The sequence below is a fragment of the Parambassis ranga genome, chromosome 20, assembly GCF_900634625.1.
Source record: "Parambassis ranga chromosome 20, fParRan2.1, whole genome shotgun sequence".
NCBI classification, from domain to species: domain Eukaryota; kingdom Metazoa; phylum Chordata; class Actinopteri; family Ambassidae; genus Parambassis; species Parambassis ranga.
Window position 1 is genome coordinate 1,148,623 of NC_041040.1, and position 24,404 is coordinate 1,173,026.

Genomic DNA, 24,404 nt, shown 5'->3' on the forward strand with positions numbered 1-24,404 from the left:
CATCAAATTTGAGGAAAAGCAGCAACCACTAATCCGTCTTCCAGGGTGGAGAGACATGCTGTACGTGTCAGAACACTAAAGCTTGGAGCCACAGAATGATGATGGGCTTCATGAACCTGTCGAAATTTACCCCAGCAAGTCCACCATTATATATGTATTAGAGTATCTTTCCTTTCTATTATTATATCACACTTCAAATCAACAATCAATCAATAAAAATCCCAGTTGTTGGAAAAACACAGGGCTTCCTTTTGCACAAAGAATATTTTAGACTATATTTATATAAATTCCAATTTAATGTTAATATAAAATGAATTTAATTTAATTATTGTTCAAGTATTGTAATTTGTTCAAATAATTGTATTTGTGCGTGGATGTGAGTACCCGAAATGCCACAAACTTTTTTTCCTCTAAAATCTAATGTGGTTGCTAGAGTATTTTTATCTTGTCCAGAGCTGAATGAGAAGGCCCCGTGCAGCATTTTCTGCAACTCTGCTAATAATCAAACACCCTTGAACGTCTTACAATACAAACATCACTCAACACTCATAAAAGGACACACATTCTAGAAATTCAGACCTGAAACATACACTAAGCTGAACATTTAAAACACTGACATCGATGTCCAGGAAGATATTTGCAAGATCAGGGAACTGGACAACAAATGAGAAATCACTGTGGAGAGAGTGCTTGTATTTCTATGGTATTTGCATAATGCTGAAGCATGCAACCAATATACAGCGAGTACAGTCTGCCTGTCCTTACCTAAAAGACAACGTGGTTTAAGTGTGTAGCACAAATTGTGCATGTTTTCACAGCAGCAGAAGCTGGAGTGAGATCCTCTGGGTTAACATGATATAGTCGAACAAGACATGATGCACGAACAATAAGCAGTTGATTTTCTTCTCTTCAATTCATTATTATCCATTATTGCTCTCCTCAAAGCGTTTGCAGAGACCTATGAAAACCTCTACAGTGACGCCTGACTGGGTAAGATAAGGATGTAAACATGGATCAACAATTTGCCAGATTATTACCTAAAATCTTACTAATTACCCTTAATTGATCAGGGAGGCTGTGTGTGTGTGTGGTATGTGTGTCAAGGTTGTTCACCTTCATTTTATGTAACCCAAGGGATAACATGTCTGACCTTCTTCACCTCTTTTTAGCCATGCCCAATAATGTCAGAAAAACAAACAGTTATTACCACAAATTGAAATAATCCTGAATTGTAAAAGTTGGCAGCTACAGAAAAAGTCTTTTTTTTTGGTGGAATAGTTCAGGCCTGCAGAACCCGTCGAGGGAAGCCCATGGATTTTTCATGCTGTGTTGTAGGGGTCCTTTTATATCAAAACACATTGCCCAGAGTGCACATCTTGTTCCCATGATAATGATGATGACCCACACCAGCACTTATCAGCCTCGGATCTACGGAAGCCTTCTAAATAGACTGTACCCCTCAATGCTAAGGCCATCCAATCATACTGATTACTTAAGTGAGATGTTACATAACTCTGCGGAGAGGACAGATCTCTTATTTAGGGTTTTTTTTGGTAACAGACAAACATGTTCTTGGCACTGCAGCATTCATCGGGATGCAAAAAAAACGCCAAAGAACTTTTAATCCGTCTCAGTATGAACACTGCTGTGAGTCAGTGGTCTCACTGGATGGACTGACAGGTGCAGAGCTGCTCGGTTAAATAAGGTTAGCTAATCCAGCACCCTGTCTGTGAATGAAGCGAAGGTGGTAGAATTTAAATTAAAGCGGCATGTCAGAGAAACGGTCTTTGTGGATAAAATTACAGCGACAAAAGCGTCAATGTTTCTTATTAATAACGAGCCAAATTCATGCATGTAAACATTGTTAGGAGAAAAACCTGAAACTGGATGGACCAGAACAGTTTCATTATCTATTAGCCTGTTGATGCTATTGTTGCTGAATCACAGTTCTATTTTGGTGACAATAAAACAATGCTAATTTATGTTGATTTTTTTAGTTAATAGTAGAATGATTTGCAACAGCCGAGTCTCCCTCCATGCTACCTGGAGTACTTGCACCAGTACAAGTCTTGTGCATTGTTTTTGTTTGCAGCAGGTCGGAGTGCATTTCCAGGTTGTTATCAATATAATAGGCGGTGATTGTCATAGAGGGCCTATGAAGTTTGCAGTCTTCTTTTTCAACCATGCTCAAAAGGCAAATAAATGCAGCAACTGACCTAGTAACACTGGCAGCTCTCAGGGATGAGAAAGGAAACTTAGCTTTAAATGTTGCATCAATGGCAGTTATAACAAAGGCAATAACAAAAAAAGGTAAAACCACTACATTCTGTGTACCTCTGATATATGGACCAACAGGAGTACACAGTAAAACACTCAAAACCTCAATAATATCCAGTATAATATACTTTAGTAACACACAGCTGAACCCTTCCAGTACAAGTACAAAGCCTTGCTACACTGAGCAGAGCATAATTACCTTTGGTCATATACTGTCAACAAATCCCAGTGATAACAGGGAATATATTTTACTTCTCTGTTGCTGCTCAAAGACCATTAAATGCTTATCAATAAATAACAGAGTTGCATCAGCTGACATGTTTCTTCAATATCAGGGAACACACACAACCCCCACAATCTTGCTGCCACAGATACTTGCTTATGTCTAAAATGTGGATTACTCCACCTCCTAAAATAGTCCTCAACAAATGTTCTATAAACAACATTATATACATGAGTTTTTTCTACTACCTGAGGATAAAAGCCAACCACAAGTCAGCAGCTTAAGCTTTCACAGCTGACCCCTCACCTCTGCCTTGCCCCCACAGGGCCATGTAAGGTACAAAGTTCCATCATATGTTCATTGGCTTTTATCTTGTATGACAGAGCACAAGAGAGAGAGCGATTCAGCTCAAGTACGTACAGTAGTTCTTGTATGAGTGACATTCTACCTGCATCAAAGGTAAAGTGATCCAACAAGCTTGTTTCACAGACCTCCCTCACATTGCTCAAACACCAAAGACGCATCATCACCCTCACATCAAGCTGTTTCAGGGAGAATGTCACACTTTGCTGCAAGGTTGATGATGATAAGAAGAAGTGAGAACAATCCACCTTGAAAAACATTAGTGTACTGAAGCACAAAACGGGCAGTAAAGGTAAATTCAGATGAGCCACTTAAGCATTCTGCTTTCCTCATGTGCATAAGAGTAACGCTGGATAGTGGAATCTTATTGGTATGCTTCCACACATCCAGATATTATAACCATGAAACCTTGGGAAGCAAGATAACAAGAGATGAGCCAGTTTGGTAGGAAGCATTATTATTGTGGCAGTCACATTAATGAACATTACTGAATGCAAAGGCAATTAATTACTGCTTGCATCATCACCCTAGAAAAAGTGTTTAATTATTTTTTGATGCACTCTGTTGCACTCTGCGAGCCTCGTGGAGTGTGCTCAGGCTGACAAAATGGATGCTGGCAGGCAACCAGCTAAACTGTGGTTTCACTGCCTAATGGCTATTGTACTGGCAGGGCAGATGGTATTTCTTGACAGTGGAGAAGCACTGAGGTCTGCTGCAGCAGAGGTGTCACCGCTTCATTTTATCCCTAATGATCAATGTGTGCAGCGGTTGAATATCAACACAACACAGCATACTATTCAGAATTTATGTTTCCTATAAACAAAGTCTGAAAGAAGACCCACTGCAAGCAGACTTTAGGAATAACAATGAGGTCAGTCATCTGAGTCCACTCTACTTTCCAGAGGACGCTAAAATTAAAGCCTGTATAGTTTTATTCATTGCATTAATTGGTCAGTTACATTGTCAGTACATTTTATTTTGCAAAATTAAAGTCAATGAAGTTGATACACCCAGAAGACATTCACTAAGAACCACTCACACACATGGCATTTAGGCAATAAAACTACTTGGTTAGGTTCCTTGCTTGGGCAAACACAGACTATTTCTGACCGACATTATGACAAATTCCACCATGACCAATATAGCTGTGTTCTGATTGAAGGGCTCCATCCATTGGCTAACACATTTGTAGACCAGTTAAGTCCTATAGTGGGATGACGAGGCTGATTTCTCTTTTAACTGTGGCCACCTTTTGTTCCCTTGTAATAGATGATTCATATGGATCTTTTACAGCCTGACATACCCCAGGAGTCATTACAAACAACACAAACGAAGATGTTAAAAACTTTTGAACGTTAATACATGTTGCTAGGCAACCGTACAAACAGGAAGTCTTTTACAAACCAGACTGTCCCTTCACAAACACAACCTTTTGGATTTTTTGGGCTAAGCACAGAAGCTGCAGTGGGTGTGACTTTGCAGAACAATAGCCAGTTGAAATATGTGGAAAGGTTAGAGGAAAATAACAACATATCACACTGAAACAGAGCAGAACGTGAACTTGGCACTCAAATGTCAAAGTTGTATGTATGTATGTATGTAGGTGTATTCCATGGTCCCTTCTCACCTCCTCTCAAATAGGTGTCATAAAAGGGGAAACGAACAACAACAAAAAAAAGAAACATCAGGCAAACCAGACGGAGTCTAGCCAACATGACCAGCTTAACCAAACATGCCGTATCAAAGCAGAGGGTTAAAAATATAATGCTGATTTTTATGTGATGGTCTTGAAGAGGCGCTTTCTTTTCTTTTTCACAGCAGAACCCAAAGATTTTTATCGAGAAAGAATTTCTCTGATCTTTCTTCTAAGATGTTTTTTATACTACATGCTTATAAATGATTTTCCTGGAGGGGTTTTCTTGCACAGTTAATGAACGGAAAATGCAGAGAGTGGCTTTTTTTAGATTTAATTAACTCTCTGAAACAAGTCAAACAAATAAGACAACATTAACTTTAAAAAAATAAATCAGCAATTGTCAAGACATTTTTTTAAATAAACCACTGTGACATTCTGTTCAAACATTCTGACACTTTCTGAACTTTTTCCTCAGCAGAGCCAGCTGTAAGAAAGTGAAATCTACTCTCTATTCTCTGTGTGTTACACTGTACTTATCATCTGTTCAAGCTGCTGGAAATCAGATACGAAACACATGCTCTATCTGCCCAGATGACTTTGACATTACCAGCTTCCTTCAGTGGTATCTAGTTGTTGCTTCATACTGAGCAGAGTGGTGAAGTCCAGCCGTCCACAACACCAACTTCACTCAGCTTGCTCAACTTTACAAAGAAGCTCTTGTTGAAATAATTTGAAGTGGAGGCAGTGATGCATGAATGTATTCTGTTGCCGGGCATGAAATATTTATGCCAGGCACATTAGAGGTGACGGGGAAACGACTGCACCGAAACTACACCCGCAAGATTTCTCACAAAAAAGTGATGTTGTTAAAGCAGCAATTAGAGGGGGCGCTGTTGGTTCTGCCACCATGTATGGCATTATTTTTAATATAACTGGTATTGCTGCAGCTCAGAAACCATCTGACAACCAGACGGTGTGATGATGCTTCTGGGGAAACTACATGATCTACATGAACCATGCAATGTTTAGTATTGCTATTAGGCTTGACGCAAGAGGTCCATGCTTCTATTTCAACATGACTGACATTAAGGTTGGAATTATTGACAGCATTAAAGAAAAATGAGCAGTAGGTCCTCTCTACCAGAACTCACTCTAAATTGACTCATTAGCCCACATATTTAATACAAAGTGCATTGAAATAAGGCTGCTGCTAGTGTTTAACAAACACTAAGAAATGACTGACATGACTATTTTTGTTGAGAATTAGCAAAACATGCCACAGCCTAACCAGCCATTCTAATTCTTTTTCCATTGTATAATATTGTCTCTGTGCATTCAAGTTGGAATTTCAGGGAGCAGAACCAACAGACTCAGAATAAACTCTCTCTTCATGCTTCGGCTGGACATACAACTAATCAGAGAAACAAACCACGTGACACCGGCAGAGTGACAACCAGACTAGTATCAACAAAAAAACATCCAAAACATACCATACCTTATTGGTACAATAAGGTATGGAACTGGCCATGAAAGGGAGGGATTTTCCGACCCATTTCACAGAGAGTGTCTTTGCCGAGGTGTCAAAAACTGCAGTTCCCTAAGTGGCCACTAGAGTCTGACACTCCATAGACAATGTCTAACTTTTAAGTAGAAACAAACATGTTTACAGCCAGGTACAAACACAGTGTGGATGTGTATTGAGAATTTCAACCCTGTCATTACATCTCAGCCCCAGATTTGGAATAACCAGAATTTAGGGGTTGGCCCCAGCCCTCCACCCAGAAATGTGTGGCTGATGTCAGAGAAGGTGACATGTTTATGTACATTCAATGGTCCACAAGGATTTAATAAAGACTAAATTGACATAAAAGACTTTGTTCAATGTGTTAAATTACCTGAAAATATGAATTAATAGAAGCTTTAATGAGAGGCACAGCCTGAGAACGATTTAAGGAGTGTATTATGTTACTTTAACATTTTAGCGTATATTAGCAAACAGACTATTAGTGTGTTTTATCAGTCACCATTGTTATTATTCTCTTACTAGAGTAAAATAAGCATATACATGAGTACCAGCACACACAGTGTGTTGCAGTGACACTCACACTATGAGGTGAAACCTAAAATTACAACACCCTCGTTTATTTTCATACAACATCCTGTTATTAAAAATAAATAGGAAAACAATTCTCCTCTTGTGAATACCAAGGAGATAAGTGCCTCAAATGAAATAAACCGAGTAATACAGAGCTGTGTGTCTGCGTGATATTTTAACACCAAACACAAATTTAGGAGTACAGTAATTAAGCTATTTTGTAAATAATTACTATGAATGATAATGTAAACACAACACAACAGTATACAAACATGGATTATCAGTGCTTTGTGATCTCGACAGGTGCATGCTGATGTACCGTTTCACATACAAGGTGCACCTGTGCGACAAATGTGTGACTGATGTGTACACATCGATCCATACAGGACCACAAAACAGATGGGAGGGAAAAACTGACAGAGGCATGCAGGTGTAGCTGGGCTGCGGCCAATCAGGAGTCTCCTTATACTGCATTTTTAAATAGATTTGAATGTCATTAAACACTTACAAAATGTAAAAATGTGTTTTTTGTGATTTTGTTTATCTGAGTTAGCCAGCAGATTAAAATAAGTTGTCTGCCTAGAACTATTTTATTGCATTTTGTCTTATGGGGGGAAAAAGCAAGTTGACCATTAAAACCCCATTTTTGTTTTAAAATGAACTTTTTTTATTGACTCAGATTTAACAGTGTGGAAAAAACTTGTATTAAATGCATCATAACTTTCCCATAAACATTACAGGGCCGTGGTTAAAAGCCTAAAATGAAGGAGATGACTGTACCATAGCTGTACTGTATACTGTATGTCAAGTGGAGGTTAGAGTAGAATGGAGGACAACACACCATGCACATAATTTACAAACAATTCAAATTAAATCCATCCCCTATCAATGATGAAAATTTGAAGGACGGAGGGAATTCTATTAGCGAGATGTTTTAACTGGGCTCATAAGAAAAAAGTAGCTGAAAGGAACCTACGCATGTTGAGTTCTTTTGCTTTTATGATCCACATTTATTTATTATAGTTTTGAGAAAACGTATCAAGGGTTTTTATCATTAGAAATTTACGGTTGTCAATAACAGAAAGTTTTGTGCCATTCTACAAACGTTTTATAAATCAATCTCTTATTTCAAGGTTTGAGGCAATTCTGTGAGAATTTCCACTTAAAGAAGAAACGTTTCCACATTCAGCTGGTCACAGCTCCACAACCACTGGGCTTAAAAAAGTGACAACCTTGTGAATGACAGACACTTGGAAAACTTTTGAAATACAATAAGCCTCTGAGCTCCCATCACCACCACAGAGAGTGAGCTTTTCCAAATCAGCAAGTAAGCAACAATGAGTCAGGGACACTGATGGTATTAGGCCTGAACCGCATCCTTACCAAATTTGTTTCAACAGAATGAAGCACAATGTTGCCAGAGCCTCTTTTTAATTAGACCAGAGCCTCTTCAGTCAAAGTAGAGTTACGCCTTTGAACAAAGGCAGCAGTTCCCCTTCTAGTAACAAACACATCCAGAGATGCCCTTTGTGGAAAGGGTTGACACTTAAAGCGATATGGAGAAGCCTAGAGAAAATCTTATGTCTAAACTATCCGAGTTAAATCATGTGGATTCATTACAGATAGTAGTTTTAATCAGCATGTCCTAGTTTGTAACTAGTATGAATCCCTGAGTGCTCCGTAGTTTGATGTTTAAGATGTGTGCCACAGAAATGCCCATATTTCCTGTTTGAAATACATTAACTCCAAATCTGAGGTAACCTCAGAGGCAAATAATCAACCTGCAGACATATTTAATCTGAATTCATGAAGCTAAAGAAGATGGAGGCTGAGGTGTGTTACAGAATATTTATTAAGCTGTGCTTTGATTTTTACTTATTGACTGAGCATTTGGTTTAAAGTGATGTTTACTTTTAAAGACACATTCCACTGCATGTTTAGCTCAAATAAAATTAAATTAAATCTGAAAAAAAGAAGTAATTTATCACAATAACACATGTGTCAGAAAGTACGGGGTTACACATTGTGGGGAAATGTGCATAATTGTGTAAAATTGTGTGTCATTTGTTGATACTGCCCTGTCTGCATCTTCTTACAGCACAGATCTGAGCCTTACCAACATCAGAGCCAGCAGTGTTTAGATCACTGAATCATTGCGTAACTTTAATCCACTCCATCCAGTGGATCTGCTGTGACCCAGCAGGGCTCAGTAATTCCCTGTAACACCTCTGCCCACAGACCCTCCTGTTAACGGAAGAGTAAAAACCCTCGCCCCAAAGGACGATCCCTGATTGGCCTCTGATTCAATTAAGAGCAAACATTAGTGGCACGATTTGTGCCTATAGCGCAACAAAGGGCGAAGTGTTCTGTCTGCCCGGGAGACTAATAATATTCCGGCAGGATCTCTTCTGGCTTAATGACTGAGGACATGCTGTGCTCGCCCTGCACTTGCCGGGTCGCTGGTCCATCTCCGCCATCCCCCCTCCCATGCATTGCTCCAATATTGTTTTACGGCCTCTTAGATGCGCACTCAAGAGTTGGACACACCCTCATCAAATACGCAAGGCTTTTTATGTTGAAAAAATGAACTCTGCACGTGTCTGTGTTGTTGATAAGTAGCAGCGGATTGTCTTAAAGGTCTAAAACTCCTCACAGCATTGCAACATTTCAAAATAAAATCCCTTCATTATTGATGTCGGAATCCGCGGCACGTCAATGTTTATTTTATTTTTTATTTTTTTAAATGAAGCGGTCAAGGTGACAGCAAAGGGCCGGATGAGGACTAGATTTGCAGAGGTGTGCGGAATGTGTGGAAGCCACAGTGATCCACTAGACTGACGTGTCTCCGGTAGCGCAGCAGAAGAAGAAGACTGCAGCCCGGTTATTCCACAGACTTCAGCACAGCCAAGCAGTCGACAGTCTCTTCCGCAGAGAGAGGGAGGAAAAAAAGAGAACTTCAGCAACGACAAAGCTGTAGTTTTCCAGCATGTTCAACCTCTGGACATCTCCGTTTCAACACGCTCGCCCAGCAACTGTTTGATTTTGCTGGCGTGAATATATATTTTTGGAAAGATTCGTCTTTTTCCCTCCTTCGGCTGATGTAAAAAAACAACCCCTCTATAACTGGAATGATGTGGACCTCTCATGATACTGTTGGATTTGTTTTCTTAGCTGGATTTTGTTTTCAGTTTGGATTCTCCTTTGAAGGTAAGAACGGCGGATTTCTTTTTCTCTCCTTTTTTAACAGTCTTATGTGAGATCGTGTAGGTTTTTGCTGCCCTGCGTGCTGGGAGCTGCTCGGTCGGAGAAAGTGTTAAAAGTGCGCAGCCGTTCTGGAGGAAAAAAGACAGCAAATGAGGAAAATGTTTTAAGTGACCTGGATTGTAATGAGCACTGAAATGTGGATGGAAGGCGATCTCACGCTTGTGAGGATAAGGAAGGTTTTTCCACTGGTGATAAAAATGCAACTGGTGATTGTTTGGAATCAAGTCATTTCACGTCGCAGCGAAGGGGCAGCTGCATGTCTGTTTATTTCATGTCATAAAATATGAAGCTTGGTGAATTAATACAACTTCTTTCATGTATGGGGACAAAAGTGAGCGGGCAGTTGGTGGTTTCAGCACCGCGGACAGCTGCTGCATGCGGCTGTCCGTGGTCCTGAAAGCGCCGCTCCACATTCCGTCCGCTCCATCCGGCTCAGACCCCCACTTTCAAACTGCCTCCGTGCGCTGCTCTCCTCCACACGCAGCGGACATGTTAAGACTCTGAACAGGCTGGGAGTTTGTTAGAAACAGTATTATCGATGCGTTGGCGCCAAAGTTTCTATGCTTTTTTTAGCCTCCATCCAAACAAACTGCATTTTCTAGGGGATTTTTTTGTTTTTGCGCTGTTTGGTCTTTGCACTTATTCTGCTTCGATGCGGAATATTTAGGATTTTAACAGGGTTATACATAGCTACACAACAGCTACAGGCACACGGATGAATAAAGTGGGAATTAGACGAAAAAAAATCCCCTGCGTGTAATTAAGTGTCTGGATAATGTAGCCACGGTGCGACTGTGCGGCGTTCTTGTAAATTCCCGATGAAGACGCGTCAGTGTCTGTGACAGGGAAGAGGAGAAGGGGGGGGGCAGGAGGAGGAGGTGAAGGGAGGGTGAGGGGGGGGGGGGCACCATCTCCTTCAATTAAAACAAAAACGCACCTTTATCACGCGCTTGGTTCCAAAAACACAGCTGTTGTTACCAGTGTGGTGATTCAGTCACCAAGGGTTTATTTTGCGTTAAGAAATCACACAACCTTCAACCTCGTCTTTATTACCCACCTCCTCCTCCTCTTACCCTCTCCACTTCCTTCTCTCATCTGCAGGTCGCTTCACGGATCTGCCCTCCAACATGACGGTTAAAGAGGGACAAAACATAGAAATGGCGTGCGCTTTCCAGAGCGGAACCGCCTCTGTGTATTTGGAGATCCAGTGGTGGTTCGTGAAAGCGCCGGAGCCCACTGACAGCGAGGAGGACGTCGATGCTCAAGAGGTACAAGGGTCTCTCTCTCTCTCTCTCTCCCTCCCTTCCTCTCTATCGCTCTCTCTCTCTCTCTCTTTCCTGTGCGAGGTATGTTTTAAATGCACACCCACTGATGAAGGTAGCATCCAACATGTATCCACGCTGTTACGCACAAAGCGCCTTATGTCATCAGCGTCGTGCCTGCAGAAGCCCCGTTGGGACAAGGTCGGGCACTCATGCCAAAACTTTTTATTGACCCATTTCCTTCCATGGAGCAGCATGCTATGACCTTCAAATATCTCCAGCTGCTGCCTTGACTTCATCAAAAACAAATCTGAAAGTTACAATTTCTTCCACACAGATCCAGGAAGAGAACTGATGTTAGACACCTCAGTCCCCCTGAAACAGTTAAAATAATCCCTCCACACACTGAGCAGGAGGCAGTCCCATCAAGGGGGGAAAAATAAGAGCATTAATCAAAGACTACTGTGAAAAAAAATTAGCTGGTTCTGGATATTAATTACATGATAAATGAAGTAAATGAGCCTGACTATTCATGAATTGATAAAAAGTGGCTGAATCAATATAGCTGAAGCATATTCTTGCATTTTGCCTCATTAAACAGAGCTCTGGAAGTGCTTAGGCTTTTTTTTTTGTTATGTATTGCCGTTGCATTACAGCTGGTTATGACAGCTCACCCTCAAATAATGATCGCCTGCTTAGTGGATGAGAGCGGCTAAATGTGTTGACTGCATACAAATGGATGTGTGTGTGCATGAGTGTGTAGGTAGCTGCATGTCAAGATTTGGAAGGTGCTGCTGTATTGTCATGACAGACATCAAAAGGTGCTCTTTCTATTTCTGTGACAAAAGGGGAAGGCAGATGTGCGTATGACAGGGGAGGGTGTCTGGATATCCATGTGGCTTTAATTATTGTGCCATTGTTGCCCGGCTCTTATAGTGGCGTCGCCCAGGCTTTGATGTTGGTTTGATCCCACGTGACTCTTGGATGTTGGGCTGAAGTAGCCTATTGATGCAGACATCACATTGTTACCCATATTTCTTATCAGGGAAAGGCTGTTTGAAATGGAAGCTGCTGTGTGTGTTGTGTTGCAGTTTGAATGGAGTCAAAGCTGTGCATGTGTGAGTGTGTGTGTGAGAGAGAGAGAGAAGCTGCTTAGGAAACCAGCTGGTCTCCTGGAAATTCAGAGGAAATGAGTGCCATGTCTTAGAATGCAAATGTTTATGCAAATATAAGCCACATGCATGAAAAAGTAAGAGTTGTTGGATGTTTGAAAGGCTGACATGAAAAGAGGCAGCGCTAAAAAGTTAGATGGATGCTTCATCTTTAACCCTTAATCACCCAGGTCCTTCAGCTTTACGAGTACTGTCAGATTGCTAGAATCCATCTTATCCAACCATCTGGAATATTATTTATAACATGCATACATGCTCCATGCTCCACGGAGAGAAAGAGAAAATATAACTATAGACAGTTACGTAACACATCTGCACATTGGTGTATTTTTGAACAGTGAAGTGCCGGCCAGGTTCACTCTAACAGACGAGAAACGGATACTATATATGTAAGAGAGCAGGATTCTCTCCTATTTATCATATCTAATGTCGTCAATATGGCATATTATTCTGTAGTCTGAGTTACCAGACATCTTATAAAATGATCATTATAATCTGCTAATGTACGCTTCCCAAAGAGAATGGTGACCTGAAAAGCTTCAGGGTACCTGCACCTCACACACTGGAGATGACACCACATTTGTAACAGTTTAAAAAGCATAATGTTACTAGAACGCATCAATAAGTTAGTGTGTCATGCAGATCAGTATCCTGGTTTTGATCCTGTCCTGGATAAAGAGTTCATCAAGAATGGGACATTAAAACGTGGTAATTTATATCAAAATATTATCTGGGTTTTCGATCATCTGTATGCAGTTGCACAACAATACTTTATTCCTCGTGTCAATTGGAGCACTCCAGGTAGCATCCAGGATGAGGTGTCTTATCCACCAGGCTGTTGACAGTCAGGATACTGTAAAGTCGATCATGTCTAGGTTACTCATGCGCATGTAAAAGCACTGAGTGTAAATAAGCAACCACATAACACAACAATATTTTAACATTTAAAACTTAGTTATGAAACCTCCGCAATACAGTTCAGAACTTTAATTTCTTACAGTGTAGGTGTTTCCTCCATATGCTGACTGTGCTGACAGAAATAACACTGTTATGCAATCATACTTATCTTCATTGTCATCAAAACAATCTGTTATTAATACACATATTTTCAAGAATCATGTTTTCAATGTTTCACTTTTGAACAGAAGGTTAGTCGTATCTGAGAATGATACAGAGCAGCCATGTTGAACGTTACAAAACCAGGCTGTAAACCACTGGGAGAGTCTGTCCACCTCTTTCCCCCACACAGCAGGGAAACCAGGCTGAGTCTGTCACTAAAAAGCATCCTGCTGCCATTTTTAGAGGAGAGCAGCACTTTTAGTAAACCCTGTGCTACTACGAGTAAAATGGGTGCAACGTTGTTGTGATTCTGTTGCATCACATTTGGGTGAGTGATATTTAGAAGAGGCTCAATAACCTCATTGTTTACATGGTTAATTGTATAAGACTGGTATTTGGTTTCTCATTTCCAGGTTTGATTAGGCGTAAATAAAAAGCACCAATTGTTAGTTGAGTGTTTCGACTCTCATTTTGGATGGAGACAGAGAGACTCATTGTAATTTAAAGATGTAGAGCTGATACTGAATGTTTTGTTTTTTTATTTTATTTAATTTCAGGAGGAATTTAAAAAAATAGCCTGGGGCTTCAGATGCTCTTTTAATGGGGTGATTTAATTCAGGAAGCTAATTTACAAGCTTTTATTTTGAAGAGGAAATTTGGAGGTTTAAACACTAAGCAGACCTATAATAAGAGGCACTGAACCATTTCACACATTAAACCTTTTAAGCAGGGCGTGTGTAACCTTATATATTCTGTTAGCTTGTTACACAAGCTCTCCATTCAAAATAAAAAAACTGACTAAGTATGTAAAACCATCCTGAATTGTGAAAGTATCTGAAACGCCTACACATTCATACACTCGCTCTCAAACTCATGCACAGTTCTGCTGTTTATTTAAAGATGCATTATGAAGTGAAATCTGTAAATTACATCTGTTGCAGTGCTTATGTAACAGCTTTTATCTGCACAGTCATGCTGGAATGACTAAGCGACAGAGTGCTAGAAGTATCCTTAGATTATTTCCGCAAAAAGTGCACATTTGGTTTGTGTGAGGACACATTTATTTAGTTAATGGACATTGATTTCTGCTGATGTGTCATTGTTAATCAGGCAGCTAATTTTTAATGCCAAGCTTCAACTTCAGCAACAAAATGTCATCTGTAATTACCCTCCTAATCAACACATAAACTGACTTTCTGCTCACTTGCACAGTTAAAAGTTTACAGTCGAGCTAGCCTGGGTTCAGTAAAGATAATTAGGTTCAATCTACTTTGACACATTGTTCATCTGCTCTTCATTGTTGACTGCTAAATAGAAGAAGAATCAGTACATTTTAAAGGGACTATTTCCATCTAATAACCCTCTGAACCCCATTTTAAGTCCTTTTCACTGCAATATAAAATCCTGCCTCTAAAGAAACAATCAAGGCTACAAGTAGAGAGGACTCAAGTATATTATTTGTGCTGTGTAACATGGCTATGAAGACATACATCATAAAAGTCATTCATACTGATGAAAGCACATTTTTGTACGTTATTGATTTTTAAAAAACTGGAATTAGTATGTATATAAAAAACTATAATCCCACATTTGTATGAATAAAACAGAAGCTCCATGTGTCATTTACATTTAATTATTTTTTACTTTTCCAGCCTCTAAAATCAGATTTTACATTTTTTATTTTTTTTTCTCTTCGCAACAACCATGAAAAGCCTGCAGGTTAGCAAAAAACAAAATGCTGAATTTTTGTCATGCAGTTGCTGGTCATACACCTCACTTAATGCTTCCTAGTCTAAGCTAAGGAGTTCAGAAATTGTTTTGTTTGTGCAAATCGAATGGTTTATCAAGTTTTCAATGTCATTTAGACTATATAACACCATTTGACTTCAGATTTGGTTGCATTTTCAGAAGGAACCATAGGTCACACATGATGCATTCAAGGACCATCAGAAATCTCAAGTTGTCTTTCAGGTCTTTGTGCTTTTACAGTTTCTAACTTTGATACAATAGTGATTTTTTTATTGAAAAAAATGAATGCAATTTAGAAGTTCACAGGGTTAATTGCTGCTTTATTCTCAGCTGACATTCCTACAGCTGCAGGTTTTTGTTTGCTTTCTTTGTTTTGTTTTTTAACATAGAAGAAGAATAGCATGTCCAATTTGTACATTTTTTCAATAAGTGACATTTGTATTAGGGGAAAACAACGTTCATGCTGTCGCAGCCTTTGTGCTCATTTCTCAAGATTCTCCAACACTGTGGTGGACACGGATTAGAGAAAAGGGAAAGACGAAAACAAGTCAATACAGAAAGCTGCTGTTTGGCTTCAGCTGCCACAACAAGTGGTAAATGATTCTCCTCTCAGATTATAAATGACATGCTGCCAGTTCATAATTATGCACAAACACAGACACACAAGAAGAAAATATTCACACCTCCATGACAAAGAGGAGTCATGCTGTTGACGGGATTTGCTACACTTGTGATGTTGTTGATTCAACTCAAAGATACACAGAGAGGAGGAGAGCAGAGTGTGAGTTAAACATTTGCTGTTACAGAACACGAGCAGATTGCTCTGGAAATGCAGGGTCATCATTCGGTATGGCATTCTGGCTGCAGCTTTCAAACTGCAAAACTGACGCTATGTAGGCTGTGATTGCAAATGATTAGAGCTCTTTTTTGGCATGTTGGATTGTCATCTATAAAGGCTGAAGTGCAGCTCTCAGAGGATACAGAGAATTTAGTGCATCTTTATAGGAATGGAATTGAGGATGCAGTTAAGAGAGAAACTCAATTAAATTCAGTGATTGTTGTAATGAGCTGCAGCTAGTTTACAGCTAGGGGGCGTGCAGGGTGCCCTAACGGTAGCTAAGTTAAGCTACGCTACCGTTAGCTTAGCATAGTCAACGGAGTTCAGTTTATCCACCTAGCATGTCATGAGCAATCGTGAGCAAAACAACACGCACTCTGTCTGCTGGTGGGAGGCCGCCCCCCTAATATAATGGTAGAGGAAACAGTGAGCTGGACTCGGTCTACGGTCAGAGGCTCACAGGGTCCTCTCCAACACTGTCGATGCAGCGTGCAGTCTCTTGGATGCTCTAGGTCTGCTCAGCTATGCCTTTCATACATTAAATTGGAACAAAACGCACAACTGTTCACCATGCTTTATACAACAGTCCTACACTCATCGGGCATCTTGAATGTTTCTGGTTTTCTTGTATAGTATTGTTCACTGTATCATATGACTCACAGTCATCAGTCTTTTTTAGTTTGAAATGACAGGGTGTGTATCTGTGACCCAGATCCTGTAACCAAACATGCCTTGATAAATGCTTCTACAAAAATGTGGCTTCCTTAAATCCAAAAATGGATGTCAATGGATGGCAAATTAAAAAAGCCTCTTCATCAAACACAGGCACTGCAAATACAGAAAAGCAATGCAACTAATAATACCACAACCAAGTTGCAGGTATGTCAAACTTACATCTTCATGTCAGCTACTTTACAGACAGATCAGTTCAAAGAATTAAAATGTGTGGCCAGTTTGGGGCACTCTGACTAATTTACCACCTGGTAAATTCAGCACCCCATAAGCTGAAAGCCAGTGGTTTAAATCCAGCCACTGCCCTCATGCTTCCTAATGCTCACCAACCTTCAATTAAAGGGAAAAAAATACCCCCAGAATATTCATTTAATTTTAAAATTGCGAGCATGCCTCATTGTGTCTATGCATTGATTGTCATGCATACACACGGTGATGCGACAGGAAAAATCCATATCTGCTAATGCTTTCTCCAAGATGCAAAATCAATAAAAACATCTATAGAATCCATCTTCCTGGATCATTTTCCTCAATCTTCATCAGCCTGTCAAAAATACCATTCTGACTTAAAGGTCTGGAATGATCTAATCAACAAAAAATGCTGGACATTCAGCATACACATTCTTTCTATACTTAGAGGTGAGTGGTGCGGTCATAAGGTGCTTCCACTGGAGAAAATCATAAATACAGCAACACTGAATAAGTATATCCTGAGGCTATAGTCCTGCTTTGCTGCTTTGACCTCTCTCACAGACGCAGGCAACCTCCTGGGTAATGGTAATACCTGAAGGGTGGCCTTTGGTCACACATGGTGGACAGAGCCTCATTTCCATGTATTTCAATTTAGAAATACATTCATGATCGTCCCTTTTGATTTTAAACCCTAAATCCCTCTTATTCTGAAGAGGTGGATTGGAATCTTCTCGGGGTTTGATCTCTCTTTTTTTATCCGGCTAATCCGGCTGCTGTTGTTTGCCATAAGATCAATTTATTGAGTAAATCTTTACCACCCTGTCCACTGGTAATTCTATTTGGTGTGGGATTATGTTTGGATAAAAGAGGGGGAAAGGGAGAAAAGCTTAGTTTTATCTGTGGAGGTAACTGTTCTGATCCTTTCAGCCAGTGCTTGTCGACTTTTTTTTCAGTTGCTTACTTATTATTCCTGTTGAGGTTAAGTATAAAAATAAAAACAGCTTAGAATCGATTTAGTGAACTCTGTGAGTGGAAAAATAATGCATATCTAGGACGTGAGGAAGGATAAGCCTTGACAGTATGAATTTCAAAGCTGGATCAAGCTAAAGCACCAATAATCAGAGACGATGCCAGAGACTCCATGCAGATATGTGCCGTTTAAAAATTCATACATGCATTTCATTCCTCAAATACCACCTGGAGTGCATGAATAGCTGGTGTGATGCTGCAGCTGCTGCTGCTGCTGGATTCAGCCCTAGATCTACCTGCGATATATTAAACAACGCTGCTGTGATGTGTCTGTAACAGTGAGACGAATTTAAAAAAATAAATAAAATGAAAAGATACCCTCGCCCGGGTGCCGCCAGAGAAAATAGGTATCGGATGGCCTGCAGTAAGAATACAAATGACCATTACATAAAACATCCACCAGCGCACTTTGACCACAATGCACTCAAGCCACAGCGAGCTTTACCTCTCTTAACAAGTGAGTTTATAAATCCACCGAGTGTAACAGCAAGGAAGCATAAAATCCATTGGCCCGCCGTGCTCTCCGAGTGACCTTACTGTCTGCCTCTCCACCCCTCCATCACAGCCTCCTCCTACTCGCTGCGATAACTGCACCCGGAGTCAATATGATGCGCCCGGTAACTGCTCTCATCAGCCCCGGTGGCCTGCTATGCATGCACACGCCTGTAATAATCTGTAATGGTTTCCGAGCGTTCGTGGCGAACATGAGTTCTCTGTGGGGAGGTGGCTGTCTGCGTGATAGGTGTGTGTGTGTGTGTGTGTGTGTGTGTGTGTGTTTGCATGCACTGACACATTAAACAGCCTGCTGCTTTCATTTTCCAGCAGTGGACTGTGGAGTGCTCACTGTCAAGCTCCACTACAGTCACCAGCCATGGAAGAAAAGGCTTCTTTTGAAATCATGGCATATTCTTACTGTAAAAACAATATGTTTACTAAATGTAAGTGACTATATGACAAACCTGTGCACATACAGACAGATCAGTCCTACCTGTATTTAATGGTTTTCCACATAGTAGTTCCCAAACAGCTTAATAATATAGAAACAAAGTGGACAAATGCATGACCTTCATTACACCTTGTGGATGATTTTTAGCTTCAACACACTGTTTCACTGGCCACTCAAATCTAAACAGGAATAAGTCTCCGCTTCATGCAGTTCAAAAGTCATCTCAGCTGCTATTTCTTTTTATGACTCAAAGGAAGAAGAAAAAAATAATCTGAAATGAGAGATTGATCAGGAAAACTCCTTTAGGCTTCAAATGTCAATGTGACTGACAGTTGACAAGGGCATGAGAGACAACATGAGGATGGCTGCAGTTTACAAAGCAAGGACAGCAGCAGCAGCAGCAGAGAAAATCAGGGCCTTTAAGCAGTTATGTGTCATCGCTAATTACCTCCAGTATCTTGTACAGTTATGTACACAGTGCATCTTTTGTTTTCTGTTCACTAATGTGCTTGAACATTTCAAACTGCCTGGTGTTGAGAATGATATCTGGAGTTTGTCAATCATTCCACATCACCACGTGACTGCAGAGAGCAAGTCTAACAAGACATAGGGATGTTTAAAGGCTTCCCCCCCATCAGTCAAGTATCCCTAATACAATACATCTTAGCATAATGTTGGTGTTGTCAATATGTACATGCACATGTGCAGATATGTGTGCATGCACATACATTATGTACATGTTGGAAAGAATACCTATTGATCACTGTCTATTTGCAATTTGTATAACATGGATTTGGGTTAATCACAGCTTTATGCAAATACTGTTTTAAATAAAAAGTACAATAATAATCCAAATAAAATAATACACTACATGGTCATCTTCATCCTTTTCTCATACAGTAGTAAAATGCTTAGACCAGTCAAACAATGTTTACATGCCTGGTGCCCTGCTCCGAGGGGTTAGGGTTAAGACGACATGGAACCAAAAGTGAAACCCAAAGTGACGACCGTGGCTTTTCTGCCTCTGTGTTAGTCCCATGGTCAGATTGCATCAAGGACCACACAACAAGTGAGTCTTTATGGCCATCTAGCATTAATATGACCTTGAGTCTTATTTGGAAACAATCATCTATGGCGATCATGTGTGAGAACGCATTTGGAGATTTGTATTTGATGCATCGCGCAAAGGCATCTGTGTAATATAGGCATTAGCCGTAATCCTTAATTTAAGAGTTTTGTGGATTAAGAAGACCTTCTTTGAGACCAAAGGATGTCATTTTAGTCATATATACAGTATATTGTCTTTATTATGTTCGGGAAAAGCAATTTTCACACATATTTACTAATCACATGAGCACCCTCTAGGGGAAATGCAGCCACTTTCTGTCCAGTGGCATTGAAAAGATGAACTCCTTATGTCCGTTTGTGTGTTTATGGTAATGAAGAACACGTCACCTGGTGCAAGTGTTGCTCACTGATGTGTTTTTAATAGGTTTTTAGAATAATGGAGCTCTAAGGCTCAGAGGAATAAAAAATATCAAGCAGTCCTTGTTAGCAAAATATTACAACACAGTTCTGAAGGACCTGACTCATGCTTTAAAATATAGAGGAAACAAACAGTAAAAAGCACATTATTTCTTGGTAAATGGCGAGCACTGCAGAAAGCAAAACAGCGGAGAAAGGTTATCCCAAGGTTCTCTAGTTAGTGGGGAATTTATTCTTTCATGATGGCACTGGAGTGAGTGTTATTGAATATGATTGACTGTTCTGGTGTCAGAGAGAATGATAGAAGGAGCTCTGTCAGCCGACTCTGCAATATCTCAGAAAGTTAAAAAAAAAAAAAAAAAAAAGCCACGCCGCTACTCCTCTATATTGATAAATCAGATTCAGATGCCTGTCTGCTTTTCTTTGGAAATCAAAAGGCTGGAGTGACTCATTGGACTGTCACGCAGTGCAAACATAATGTGTTTTGAAATTTGAAGGTCAGAGAGATTATTTTTACTCTTTCAAGGATTTTAACTGCACTCGGATTTTCACTTTTTTTTTTTAAATTAGTCTGCCTTTTATGGTATTATGGCACTCCACCAGGCAGCCATGCAGTTTCTATGATCCTGCACTCAATTAAAATACTAAATAGGGCAACTTTTCCCCCCTCTATCTGCACGAGTTGGTCAATCCCCTCCTCTCCTTTGCAACATGCCAGGAAAACCCTGACGTGGAACCTTAAATGGCTCAGTTGTTAGCTGGGGTGGGTTCAGCCATGTCGGGTCCATTTATGGTGCTGTGAAGAAATGAGATGATGCAGGGAGGGATAAAAAGGGCCGGGCAGATGGGAAAAACATATGGAAGGTGTGATGCAATAAGGATACACGGAGCCTCTAGGGAAATATCTGGAAGAGATTCATACATGCATGCAAAACAAATCCTCATTTACTGTCCCGCGTGTATCTGGGCAGCTCTGTCTATTGGCCAGACAGTGTTACATGAACACTGCAGACTCACAAAGCAGAGACTTGATGCTTCATTAAAGCAAGCTGTCGCCGCGTCCTCCACAGTGATGTGGGAAGAGGGGCTAAGAAGCTAGTTAGCTTAGTGAGGGATTGGAAACAAGTCTATCCTGTATCACTGCCAGAGACACAGAATATTTTTTTTTTTATTGGCTTATTATTGCCTCACTGTTTTTTCTCATGTCGGTCTGATCTAGCTGCATAAATTGATCTGAACTTTGTAAAATAAAAAAATCCAGGATGGGGAAATGTTTTTAAAGTGTTTTCTATTAGGCTACAGTAAATGTCAGACTTCCAGTTCTTTCTTTTAGAATACAGTTACCTGAATTATGTTACAAAAGACAGTGAAGCCGGGCTCAGTCCTAATATGACAAACTTCACACAGCAGTTTCAGCACTTTACTGCAGCATTATTTAGATCTTTATCCATTATGGAGGCACCTTATTGTCCCAGATTCATTCAGCAGCACGGCAACAACTGCAAACATCCAGCCAGAGTCACAGAGACCTATTTTTAGCTGCAGAGGCCTGATCTCTACATCGCGGAGAGAGTTGGAGATTACAAGAAGAGACAGACAACACGGCAAGAGCCTAAACCAACAACAGCCCACCTATATCCTACACACTGCAAGAAATATTATCATTATATAGACGTTACATGTCATTGCAAGGTGCTTATACTTTACCACTGGACTGTTTTAAGGCTGTTTGAGAAGAAATTAGCAGCTAGCAATAGTCAGTTAAATGTTGCTATTGTCATTTCTATGTTTGACTTGAACACACACAGTAAACAATATGCTGCCAACAGACGTATGAAAAAAGGCAAAGATTGTACCCAATTAAATGCATAACTGACACCATCCCAGGTGGTTAGCTGTCTGCATAACCCTCACCTGCATCTGCTCAATACAATATATAATATATACAAAAACAATATGGTATATGCTCTAAAACTGATAGATCCAGCCTCATGTTGTTTTAACATAGATAGTCAGGTGATTTTTTTCATGAGTAAAATTGCTTAGCTTTACTTTCAGGTAGCATCACATTAGGTATTTTTATCACCCTAAACTCACCCCATCTATGACCCAGCAGCCTGAGCCCAGCGTTGGTATCATTACAATAATGACCCTGTCTTTCTTGGAGTGCATGTTGTCCCGTTTTACTTCACTTATTCTTTGCCTTTCACACACAGTCAATTCAACTGACTAGTGAGGTGAGCTTCACATCCAGAAGTACTTCAACGTGGGCGGCTCATGGTGTGGATTGATATGGAAGAGACTCCTTCATTTTCCACAGTCGGCCTCTCATTTACCGCCGTCAGCCTATCTAGTAGCTAAATCGGTATCTGGCTTTGACATAGACATATGTTCCTGTGTCCTGGCTTATTTTTGGCACAAACACTATGCAATAAATTATCATCAGATAAAACGATGTAAATTATTTGAATTTGAGCCCAAGCCTGTGTCATTTATCTTGTCTTTTTTTTTGTTTCCAAATCTACTGATAGGCACTAATAACTTTTAATGACACAGCTACCCTTCCGTCTATTATGCACACACTGGGAATATAAATGCATAATTTCCTGGGAGATAACACTTTAGAGCATGAAATAAAAAAACCTTTCATGGGTATTAGAAGCTATTGCATCAATCAGTGACAAAACATGGATATTTATTTTACCTCAGACTTTTTTTTTTTTTTTATAAATGCAGCGAAGTTCAAACACAGGGATTATTGATTCATTAAAAAAACATCTACAGAAGGCAATATATTTACCAACAGCATCCCCTTAATCCATCATATTCCTTTTGGTGCTTTAATCAGCACCAGATAATGACCAGTGATGGCAGAAAAAGGGCTTATATATATCACAAGGGGGGCAGGAAATTAAACATGGATTACGGAGATGGTTTATCCTTGCTGTTTGATAGCAGAGGCAGATTATAACAAATAGGTAATGATGGAGGCGTTAAGGTAGCATGTGGATTTAACAGCATAGAAACCAGCTTACATACACTATTTTCTATACTGCTGAGGGGGATTACACAGAGAATAGGACCCACTGCTGATGCAGCTGGAACAGATGCATCTTTCAACGCTTCACTGCATGGGTTTCAGCCTCTATCTATACAACCACCTATGGACCTTCCTCCTATTTAATAACATGAACAATGACAAGGTTTGTTTCAACATTTTTACAACTTGTATTCACTTCTTCCCCATCTGATAGTGGAGACTGCATTGCCACAGACAAACAGCAAACTGTCTTTATTGCTTTGTGTGTCTGGGGGACAGTGGGCGGAGCTGGAGATCACAACAGCAGCAGCAGCCACAGATAATTCAATCACTGGATCCTTTGCTGTCACTGGTCTTCTTGACCTCTCTGTTACACTGTCACCAAAAGGAAACTGAATTCATTGGGTGTCACGGCAGAAGCTGCCAGGCTCCCAGAAGTACTTCTCAAATTGAATCGGACAGTTTCTCTAAAATGCCTGCACGAGACACCTTTGATGTCAGCCTAGTTTGAATGCTTGTTTTGCACAGTACTGTATCTTTAAAGATGCAGTCCAGATGTACTTGCCGTCCTCCATCCTAAACATCCATACAGGCAGTTCATCATAACACTCTGATATGATCCACAGTGTACAGGCTGCAGGAGATGTTCCTCAAATAAACTGAAAGATAAGTAAAACCCCTGTGACGAAGCTATTTCAAATCAGCAAAGTCAATGACTCTCTAGATAAAACCCTTTGTTACGATAAGTGCTATTTGATTTGCCAGCACCCATCGTACTCGATATTGGATGTGCAGGAGGCCTCAAATAATAATAACGCAGGTTTCATGGCGTCACCAAATTGCCACCTTTGTCTGCTCTGCATTTGCTGATGTTGCCACTGTTTTCCTAAAATCCAAATCCAGTCAACCCTTTTCGTTTTTAGGCACAATAATAAGCCTTAGATTTTAAGAAACATTAACACATAGGTCGGTGCTTTGTTAAGATTAGCAGATTAAGATTAATTGTTGACCCATCCCATCACCCTAACCTCTTCTCTCTAGG

General features: G+C 40.2%; 1 protein-coding gene across 1 annotated transcript in view; it reads left to right on the forward strand.

Moving 5' to 3' along the window:
- Window positions 1-9,502: 9,502 nt before the first annotated feature.
- LOC114453414 (V-set and transmembrane domain-containing protein 2A-like) overlaps window positions 9,503-24,404 on the forward strand; it is a 62,318-nt gene continuing 47,416 nt past the window's right edge. Inside the window, exons 1-2 of the mRNA XM_028433305.1 lie at window positions 9,503-9,801; window positions 10,960-11,126. Of these exons, the coding sequence (XP_028289106.1) occupies window positions 9,723-9,801; window positions 10,960-11,126 (246 nt within the window). The 5' untranslated portion in view covers window positions 9,503-9,722. The remainder of the gene's footprint in view (window positions 9,802-10,959; window positions 11,127-24,404) is intronic.